Source organism: Centroberyx gerrardi, chromosome 5 (genome assembly GCF_048128805.1).
Source record: "Centroberyx gerrardi isolate f3 chromosome 5, fCenGer3.hap1.cur.20231027, whole genome shotgun sequence".
Taxonomy (NCBI): Eukaryota; Metazoa; Chordata; class Actinopteri; order Beryciformes; family Berycidae; genus Centroberyx; species Centroberyx gerrardi.
The window spans coordinates 32,513,037-32,524,459 of NC_136001.1; the positions used below are offsets into that span (position 1 = coordinate 32,513,037).

General features: G+C 40.4%; 1 protein-coding gene across 9 annotated transcripts in view; it reads left to right on the forward strand.

The window, feature by feature from the left end:
* ptprt (protein tyrosine phosphatase receptor type T) overlaps positions 1-11,423 on the forward strand; it is a 359,275-nt gene that overhangs the window by 319,665 nt on the left and 28,187 nt on the right. For all 9 annotated transcript variants that reach the window (XM_078283910.1, XM_078283906.1, XM_078283907.1 and 6 more), the window contains 2 exons: positions 1,122-1,238; positions 7,949-8,103. In XM_078283910.1, coding sequence (XP_078140036.1) covers positions 1,122-1,238; positions 7,949-8,103 — 272 coding nt within the window. The remainder of the gene's footprint in view (positions 1-1,121; positions 1,239-7,948; positions 8,104-11,423) is intronic.

Below are 11,423 nucleotides of genomic sequence, written 5' to 3' on the forward strand. Positions count from 1 at the left end.
GGACTTAGTTTGGCTCACTGTACATCACACTTCCATATTTAACTATGTAGGCTACAACTGTGTGTTCAGGTGTGTTTCATTTGTTTATTTGTTTATTTGTTAGGATCCTCATTAGCTTTGCCCTAAAGCACAGCTAGTCTTCCTGAGGTCCACATTTAAAAAACATACATTATAATAATGATAATAATAATAATAATAATAATAATAATAATAATAATAATAATAAACTTTATTTGTATAGCACCTTTCGTACAAGAAATGCAGCTCAAAGTGCTTTACAACAGAGAAATGACATGCACCAAGTGCTTCACATAAAACTTGATAATGATAGTGAGAATAAGATAAAGAGGAGAATAGAATACATGAAATGCATCTTCATATGAAAATAGACATAGAGCATAACATAAGATGGAAAATAAAACCCACTGAATAATAATAGTAAATATATGAGGAATGTATAACATAAGATGGAAAATAAAACCAACTGAATAATAATAATAAAATAAAGTATAATATAATAAAGTATAATACTAAATAAAGTAAAGTAAAGTAAAGTAAAAAACAACATTTTAAAAGAAGTGCAGCAGTGCATAAGTGCGAAGCAAAGTGCAAAAAAAAAAAAAAAAAAAAAAAGTCATAGCTAGTTAAAGGCCAAAGTGAAGAGATAAGTTAAACATTACAGTCAACACAAATGGCAAACATAAACATAAACATAAGACATATATTAAAAAAATAACATTAATATGTATGAGTAAAACTTACACTGATGACTCTCAACAGTTACCAGCAAAAACTACAAATCTGCATATGCATAGCATCCTACAAATATGATGTTCCTAGGTGTTTCCTTATTTGCTTTTTAAACATTGATTTCTGTGTTAATTTAGTCAGTAACAGTGGTAAAGAAGTCCATGTTTTCACTGCTCTATATACTACTGTGCCTTTAAGGAAATGAGTGTTTGCCTTGGGAAGTGAAAACCGGCCTTCTGTTGCCTGTCTGGTGGCATATGTATATGACTCTAAATTGTGTTTTAATTGACTGACTTAGTACTTTAACTCTTTAGTACTGTAGTATGTGTGTATAATGTGTGTGTGTGTGTGTGTGTGTTGTCTGTCTCCAGGTGAAGTGTGTGCGTTACTGGCCTGATGAGACGGAGGTGTACGGAGACATCAAGGTCACCCTGATAGAGACCGAACCTCTGGCCGAATACGTCATCCGCACGTTCACCGTCCAAAAGGTAAACAAATAAACAAACACAACAATGACAAAAAACGAAGCCATAGTAGTGTTTTACATGCATTATGTTATACATGAACGCTAGGTCAAACATGTCATATGGACATTTACCCGCCAAAATATGACAATATGACAATATGACATGGTTGAACTGATTTTATAAAGATATTTAAGTCCCGGTCTTTCATTTTGTTGTATTTACACTGGTTTTTCACATGGGTGCAGGTTCACAATAGTTTCCATGTGACCTCAGATGGGATTTGAACCCACAACATGATCCCGGATCCGACGCTCTGTATCCGCTCAGTTACCCAGAAACCCCCCACCCCCACCCCCCACCCCCCCCGGCGTCGTTACTAATCGCTTCCATTCATTCAGAACCCAAAACCGGGATTACGATCAGAGCCGCTGTCTGATTGGGGATTTGAGGCGAGCGGTGTTATTTGTTTGTTTCTTGTTGTTTGAGAGGGGAATCAAAGGCGTAATTGGAGCTCTTGTAATCAGGCTGGGGGGATTTGAGAGGAGAAAAGACGAGTGGAGCTGGAAGAATGTAACCTCGTTGTTCTGGAGCCGTTCTCCCAGGCTCTCCAACACAATCCACTGCGAGAGGGGAAGGCTCCGGTCCAAACGCGTCACTCTTCCTCTTGTAGTTTGGCTTTGTCTCATTGTAAGTCTTCATCACTCATTTTTCCCTCTCTCTCCGTCTTTTCTCGCTCTATTACCTCTGTTCTTCCCTCCTTTCTCGTCTCAGTTAATTTCACTTAATTTATTGATATTAATTAATTTATTACTAACAATATTGCCAAAGCAGTACACAAAATGTAAAAAAAAAACAGCAACAACAAACTACATTTCATGCAATCAAATCATATTGAAATGCTAATCTATTTGGCTTAAAAACACATTGACATTGATCATCAATGTCTCTGGTTGGAATGCATGTACTATACAATAGTACATAATCACCAATATCTATATATATTATATATAATAACATATATATGATAATGATTATGTTCTCACTCTTTCCTGCTGTCTTTCTCTTGCTCTGTCTTTTTCCCTTTCTTTCTCTCCCTCCCTCTCTCTCCTCTCTCACTCTTTCACTCTGTCTCTACCTCCTGCTCTTCCCCTTGCTCGCTCTCTCTCTCTCTCTCTCTTTCTTTTCTCCTTCCTTTATTTCTTTCCTCCTTTAGTTGTGTTAAAGCAGCTTATGGAGACGAGCGCACAAGTCCTCGCTGTCAGCTCGTTTAGCAAGCCATTAATCCACACCACCTCTGTGTGTGTGTGTGTGTGTGTGTGTGTGTGTGTGAGTGCACTCGAGTACTCTGAAATTCAAAGGAAAGCTGACTGTGAAATGTCATTTTGCACTTTGCGTTCAGACACACACACACACACACACACACACACACACACTTCCCTGTCTTAAAACTAGGTTCTGTAACAATGAATTGAGAGCTAATGTCGCTATCGGGGTGTGTGTGTGTGTGTGTGTGTGTGTGTGTGTGTGTGTATGTGTGTGTGTGTGTGTGAAAGCTAGAGAAAGAGAAAGAGAGAGAGAGAGTGTACACGTTCAGCAACACTGTGTTAAATAGCTTTAATTGCAGGGAATAATGAGAGCAGGATCTTAATGAAAAGGTTTATTAATGACACATCCAAGGAGATTAGCTTTGCACTGAGTAAGAGAGTGACAGAGATAGACTCAAAGAAAAAAAAAGTGTGTGTGTGTATGATAGAGAGAGAGAGAGAGAGAGAGAGAGAGAGAATGAGGGAGATAGAGAGAGAGAGAGAGAGAGAGTGATATGGAGAGTCAGTCAGAGAACGAGGCAGCGATAAACTGAGGCGGAGAAAAAAAAGGAGACTATGTTTGAGAGAGAGAGAGTAAGAGAGTGTCAGAGTCAGTCAAGCAGAGTGTGTATGTGGGTGTGTGTGTGTGTGTGTGTGTGTGTGTGTGTGTGTGTGATCACATAGGCAGACTGTAAGGCAGGAGCTTCTTAAGAAGCCTCCAGTAAATGTTCACTCTAATCCTGAGAGGGGACGATAAGACATAGAACTGTGTTTTGACAGCTGCACACACACACACACACACACACACACAGGCATGTATCTGTGTGCATGTGTGTGTGAGTGTGTAAAATATGCCATATATATAAAAGACTTTAATCCAAAGCACCTACAGTAGGGTGCATTATATCTTCAGCATGAGCAGCTCCAGTGGGAGGTGAAGCGCTCACCCTGCGGGTGTCACTGCCTTGCTCTCCCTACTGAGGGAGCTGAACCCCCAACCCAGGCAGTGCAGCACCCAGCCACAGTCAAATGTGTCCTAATACTGTCAGTCAGTGTAGGCAGTCGAGACGGTGGGTATATGTATTATTTAAAAAGGAAAAGCTTTCACCCAAAAGAAGAATCTAAAAATGACAACATACAGTATTTGCTCATCGGAAATGTTTTAATATACAGTATGTAATGCTGTCCAGTTAGCTTGATATCCAGCGTTAGCCCATTAGCATAGCTGCTACATAGTCTGGGTAAAATAAAATGAAACACAAAATAATATCCAGACCCCAGCCTGCTAATACTGAAGTCTCACAGGTGAAGTTCAGTAACTAGAGCTGTTCCATTCCACAAAGTTTGGAGTCGACTCCGATTCCAAGTGTTGGGATTTGATTCCAGACTCCAAATTGTTCTCGAATCTTGATTCCAAAAACTAAAACATAGGGGATGCAAGCAGATCTTGTAAAATAAACAGTGCAATATTCATTGACGACGTTGTTTTGTTGTAAGCTAGTCTTTTGTCGCAAATTTGATGATTTGTTTTCATCTTTCTCCAAACTAAAATACACTACACACACACTACCGATGTGTGTGGTGTAGAATTAGACATTTTCTCTCCCTCTCCCGCTCTCTCACTCTGTTGCCAGGCGAACTTGAGCCACTTATTACACTTATCAGAATCGCCAGAGAGGAATTCGACTACATTTTCTCTACTTTGGACTCGATTCTCGATTCCCAAATACCTGGAATCCCACCCCAATCAAAACACAGTAAGCATTCTGGTTTTTGTTTGGTTCCTTCATGGTTCTGCAGAACGTATGAAGAGTAAGAGTTCTCCTTCCAAACGCTGTCCCGCAACAGCACGTCCACACCGCTGTCCATGTAGAGAACGATCTTCCCAATTTGTCTCGGAGAGAAGGAACTCGTCGAGAGCGCAAGAACAGAAAACATCTTTCCAGTGTGGGATGTGCTGTGTGTTCGACTTTGCACAATCAATTAAGACCCACAGCTGTTCACTTTCCACAGAACACACAGAACGTCTCTGGATGTGACGGGGTGATAAATGACTGCTGACATGAAAACAAAACTCACTGGAGAGCACTATGATTGACATTATTTCCTAAGTTTCTACCTATACTTACAATATAGTGACAACTTAGATTAGGTAGTCAGTTAACAGTATATATCCCATATATATCCCAAAGAAGTTATCCAACCGCCCACTGTGAGGCTTTGCTGCATGTAATCACATCTTTATTTTTCTTGTAGTGTTTGCAAATAGGCTTCTAAAATGAGCAACACGTTCTGCTTGTTGCTTCCTCAGGTTTGCTTACTGATTGCATCACAGGTGTTTAAAAAGACTCGGGTCCAAATTGCATGAATTACATGATCACACTATCAATTACTATCTATGTATTTTTTGCTTAATTACAACATTATTTAACAATATAATACATAAGAAAGAGAAAAGGAAGATGTTTAGTATATAATAAAGTATAGGCTGCACTAGCTTATAATTAAGTGACAGAGAACCCATTAATGAAATAGCTCCACATTATCGATATATATATATATACATGCATATATGTATAATTGTTTTTATTTGCTAAATAAGGAACATATGTGTAGCTTTACTACTGAAACAAGGTGTATTTTTCCACCTTTTCTGCTAAAACAAGGTACATATCAGCACTCTTAGGACCTTTGACGGATCTAAGAGAATACATTTATGTCACATTTTAGTGCTATGGGAATGCAGTTTAACCACATAATGACAAAAATCTCAGATATGCGTTGTAACTCAATCGTCGTAAGTGGAAAAGAAAAATGAAATTTAAAGAAAGACGCAGTACATCTCTGAAACCGCAGCAGGGATAATTCTCCTCTGTCACTGTGAAGAAAGACTTTAAACCGCTCCACATCCTCATCAGCCATTTCCAACACGTTGAGCACCTTAATGTTGTTGTTGTTGCTCTGTTGTTGTTGTTGTTGTTTTTTTTTACCAACCTATCAGGGATCTGGCTGTGTCAGACCGCCGTCTATCGATTTAGAGAAGTAATTTCAACATCACAGGAGAGCAGATCAATGGGAAGTCGAGTTATCAAATCACCTCGTGGTTTTCTGGGTTTTATTTTTCTCCTCTCGGTCTCTCTCTCTCTCTCTCTCTCTCTCTCTCTCTCTCTCTCTATTGATTCGGCTTCCTCTGTCTTCTTACTCCATCTCTTTATTCCTCTCTCTATCTCCTCCCTTTCCCTATATCTTTCTTTTCAGCATCCCCTTTCATCTCTCTCTACACCATCACTTCACCGTCCTCTCTCTCTCTCTCTCTCTCTCTCTCTCTCTCTCTCTCTCTCTCTCTCTCTCTCTCTCTCTCCTGGTCTCTCTCTTGACCTCTGCCCCTCTCTCTCTCCTCTCTCTCTGCTATCCCCAGTTCTCAGGTTGTCATAAAGCACTCTGCCAAAGCAAACAAATCAATACAACCCTGTTTATCCACTAGAGCCAGAATGGGAGCCGCTGGAACGCCAGTTTCCTCCCAGTTCTATTCTTAGGGAAGAAACTGAACTGGCTCTCTCCATTTAAGCCCCGTTTAGCTTAGTGCGGCATAATGGAATCGATCGCTATGAATTATTAAAGCAGAAACATGTAGTTTGGGGGATGAAAGTTGAACCTCTGAAAGCTGAAGAAGAGGTCAGTCGTACATATCTTATGCTGCGTTCCATGTTTCCTGCTTCCATGTTGGAAAGTTGAAAATTTCGACTTCCTTCGAGAAATGCAGTGCGTTTTCACAACCAGAGGCTCTGTCGGATTGAGTGCAGTGCTACTGGTCTTTCTCACACAAGCGGATGGGAAGAAAGGCTTGTGTGTGTGTGTACGGTGAGTTCACAAGCAACATTTAGTCTCTGGTGTGACAGACAACATAACCTGATGCACAGCGTTAGAGATCGCTTTAGATCAATTTCTATATAGTGACCAACCTTTGATTTTGTGGCGGCCCGTGCCGATATTGTGCCGGTGTGCCATGAATAAGCCTATGTATGGGAATGTATGTTTGAATGGATTGCAGCACTAGTATTGAGTTGAATGAGAGCCCACTGTCCTTCTGTTTCTTAAAATCTCAGTTGTGAAGTAGGAAACACAAGCATAATCCTGAGGCATTGTGTCCGTCTCTCTCCCCAGAAGAGCCGCCATGATGTGAGATTCAGCTCCAATCTGCTCAGCATCAGAATGGTGTCTTTAATTTCCTAATATCTCCATTGTTAAGCAGGAAACTGTTCACTGTCCCTTTGTGTTTGGAGAAAGGCCACCATTAAGATGTCAAGATGCTATCTCATCTAGTGCCACAGTGGAAGCCTATGGGCCTTTTAGTTTCCTACAATCTCCATTGTTAAGTAGGAAAATGTCTCTCTCTGTCTCTATCTCTTTTAAAGTCGGGCCACAGTAACATCTGTGAAATCCAATTTATTTTCCATCTTGAGTCAGAGCGGCCTTCGGTTTCCTTCGGTCTCCACCGTTCAAGTGATATTTCACTTCAACGCAGCATTTTTATCTTCTAAAGCTTCCACTTTGCATTTGTGGAGGGATTTTTTTGATTTTAATACTGGTCGCGGTACTTCATAAAGTGATATTTTCTCAAAAACGTTATTTGTTTAACGGGAAGCACATTCCATTTTCTATTAGAGTAAAGCGTTTGCTGTTTTCTTTTTTCATTTTCTTTCTCTGTGTAACATTACATGCCATCTGCTTTGTTCTCATTGCAGGAATCCAATATTTTGAAGCTTTTTTGATATTTTTCAATACTTTTGATGCCTTAAAATTGATTAAAAAATTTGTACCGTACAGATATTGTTCACAGATAATATTGCAGATTGAATTCATCATTGACATTGTGGCTTTTTTTCCCCATCTTTTACTTAGAGCCAAAATTCCTATTAGATTCCTAAAATCTCCCTGTAAATTAGGCAACCGAAGCATGGCATCTCCTCCTGTCTGTCTGTCCCAGAAGAGCCATCATGAGATCTGTGAGATCAATTAATCTTTTTTCTAGAGCCAAAATGGCCATCAGTTTCCTAAATCTCCCCTGTAAATTAGGCAAATGAGCCACGATATGTCTTCCTGTCTCTCAGTCCCACAAGTGCCATCAAGTGCCATCTTGAGATCCACGAGATCGATTTATTTTCCATCTGAAGCCAAAGAGCCAGCATGGCCCCCGCTTTCCCAAAATCTCCACTGTAAATTAAGCAACTGAACCATGATATGTCTTCCTGTCAGTCTTTCCCAAAAGGGCCATGATGAGATCCGGGAGTTCGATTCATTTGTCACCAAGAGACAAAATGTCCCGTCACTTTTCACGTAGAGCCAGAATGGCCGTCGGTTTCTCTATATCTCCACTGTAAATTGGGCAACTGAGCCGTAACATCTCTTCCTGTGCGTCTCTCCCAGAAGGGCCATCATGAGATCCGCGAGCTGCGTCAGTTTCACTTCACCAGCTGGCCCGACCACGGCGTTCCCTGCTACGCCACCGGACTGCTGGGCTTCATACGACAGGTCAAGTTCCTCAACCCTCCTGACGCTGGGCCTATAGTCGCACACTGCAGGTGAGCACACACACACACACACACACACACACACACACACACACACACACACACACACACACAGGTTTTTTACAACACAGAGGTGGGGACTTGAGTCACATGACATGGACTCAAGTCAGACTCAAGTTTTAACTGCTTGAGTCTTGACTTGATGCATGAAGAGAAGACTTGAGACTTGACTTGACTTGGGTTCTGGTGACTTGGGACTTGACTCTGACTTGTACTCTGATGACCTGAAAAGGTTTCTAAAGTCTTGACTTGAGATCTTGTGTTTGTGTAAATGACTCAGATTGAAAGTGATGAGATTTGTTCCAACGGACGACTGAATTTAAATTCTGTTTTCTGAATTTGTATGGAATGATTGAATTTATTGAAGTTGAAACTGATTATAGAAATCAAACTCATGATGCTCTTACCAAGTTTTTATCCTATTAAAACCATATTGCATTGAAAAGTCCTAGATATTTAGTTTTATTTAAGATATTAAACTGATACTGGACTGCCGTTCTACATTTGACTTGGGACTTGACATTCATGACATGGACTTGACTTGAGACTTGAGACTGACTTGAGACTCTTGTTTCTACGTTTCTGGTGCAGCAGGTGAACTTAATTCCCTGATGCTGGGCCGATAGCTGCACAGTCCAGACAAGGGCAAACAAACACAGACACACACTCACTTAGTTGTTGTACAGCAGATAAAGTTCACTGCAGGTAAGAACACACACACACACACACACACACACACACACACACACACACACACACACACACACACACACACTTTCCCCCTGGTTCTCTCCTTTCACCTGCATAATGGATCAAACCTTGAAAGGAGAGGAAGCAATGGGGTAGGGAGGGTAGGGTTGATAACTAAGCAGAAACAGTTGGAAGTGTGTGTGTGTGTGTGTGTGTGTGTGTGTGTGTGTGTGTGTGTGTGGACAAAGAGATGTGACAGGTAGAGGCTGCTAAGTGGCACGGTGCAATTTAGCGTTCGCTTCTTCACACAAAGCAGATGAGACTAAGACTAACTGGAAGAGAATGACTATCTCTCTCTCTCTCTCTCTCTCTCTCTGTCTCTCTCTCTCTCTCCCTCTCTCTCTCTCCCTCTCTCTCTGTCCATCTACCCCATACCCCCTCACTCTCCCCTTTTCTTTCTGTCTCGTCCTATCTATCCTCTGTCCATCTTTCTCCCCCTCTCTCTCTCCTACTCCCTTTTTTCCCATCTTACTCACTTTCATCTCTCTCTCTCTCTCTCTCTCTCTCTCTCTGTCTATCTGTGATTGTCTCTCACCCCCCCCTCTCTCTGTTCCCACTTTCTCTCCTCCTCTTTCTCACTCAGCAGTCTATCTCTCTTTCCATGTCTCTCTTCACTCTTTCTCTCTCTTTCTCTCTTTTTCTGGGATAAAACAATAGCTAGGGTTATCAGCTCCAACACACACACACACACACGCACACACACACACACGCACACACCTAATCCCCCTTGTCCATAAATTAGATCGATGGTGTTAACCTTTAAAAAGTAGAAGACAGAAGAAAAAAAAAAGAAATTCACCCCCCCCACCCCACCCACATCCCACCGCCGCCATCATCTACCAGAAAGAGAGAGAGAGGGAAAAAAAAAAGAAATGACAGTTTTAAGGTCCCCATGGCGACGGTATATTTAACCTCCATGTTCTGTTCTTTATGGGATGTAACAGTTCAACTCTGGGGCCAGGTTGTCAGAGGGAGCGAGCTTTAAAAGGTCAGCAGTCTGACAAGCTACGCTGTAAAAAAAAACAAAAAAAACACAAGCCTTCTAGAAATTTCCTTATTTTAATGGGAGCACTTAACAATAATGTATGCCATTTGGTGGATGCTTTAATCCAAAGCCTTTCTGTGAATGGGCGGCCCCGGTGGGAATTGAACCCCTAACCCCAGCAGTGTTTGTGCCTCGCTCTGCCCATCGAGACACACACAGCCTTCACACACACTTAGCGCTCCCATTCACATAAGTGATGGATCCGTTCACTCGCACCGTTTGTTGAATTGTTTAAATGTGATTCTTTAAAGTGGCGTATGTGTGGTGTTTTTAAATGTATAATTGTCGAATCAATTCTGATATCTTGGTATAATTGTAAACAAATAAGACCATGGTTGAAACGATTGGTCGCCTCTATCTCATGCCAGTGGTATTGTCAGTGCTAATTTTTCTCAAAATTAAGTCAGTTTGCCAAGCATATTTTTTATTTGAAGCATGTAAAATAAATCAATCAAGATGTCTTTTTAAGAGTGCGGATTCTCTTTTTTTGGTTCTTCAATTAAGCCTATTTGAAACTGACGCACCAGAGAAACCTTATTTTATGTCCATTTTCTTACCCAACATATGGACTTTCTCAGTCATTTCAAAATAACACCATATTTCCCATAAGCCATTGCTTCCTGTTGTAAAGATAACATTTGCTTCTTCAGTCAAAGGTTTTCTCTTTTGTCTTTACTGAAGAGGATCAACATGTTGGAAGTGATTTCTCCATCTTCCTTTCCCTCCTTCCACCATCTGCTGCCAGAAACTCTTTCAGCTTTAGCTCCGTTTGCTCTGGAAGAACAGAACCTCTTCCTGTTTTGTGCCGTAAAGCGATCCAGCAGATTTCCCTCCAGATCCACCAGGTGGAGAAACAATGGAGGATGCAGAGTAGAGGCTGATAGAGGCTGACAATCTTCTCGGTGATGGTATTGTTTGTTTATGGTAATTATAGTAATATCTCAAAAGTAATATGGTGGGCATGGCATCTTTGGTAACACTTTCTATGAAGCCCATGTCTATAATACATTATAATCATACTTATAACACATTATAATGTCATCATAATGCATTATAAGTATAGTTATAATCATGCATAGACAGTTATAACATTTTATAACATTACTCATAATCTGTTATAAAGCTTTTTAATTTAAGTGGTAATGAAAAAGCTTTATAACAGATTGTAAATAATGTGTTTATAATGTTATAAAACATTATAACTGTCAATGCATGATTATAACTATACTTATAATGCATTATGATGGCATTATAATGTGTTACAAGTATGATTATAATGTATTGTAGACATTGGCTTCATAGAAAGTGTTACCGCATCTTTAATAGGAGAAATATGAAATGGCAAAAAAAGGACAAGTGTTTTGAGAAGGAGATTTGAGGGCCAGTATGAGCGGGGACAGAAATCCCTTGAATTTTGGTTAGAAACAAAAGGTTTAGCTTCACTTGACCAAATGAAATAGCATTTCAGTTAGTTAGTTAGTTAACCAATCAATCAGTCGGTGAGTTTGTTAGTTTG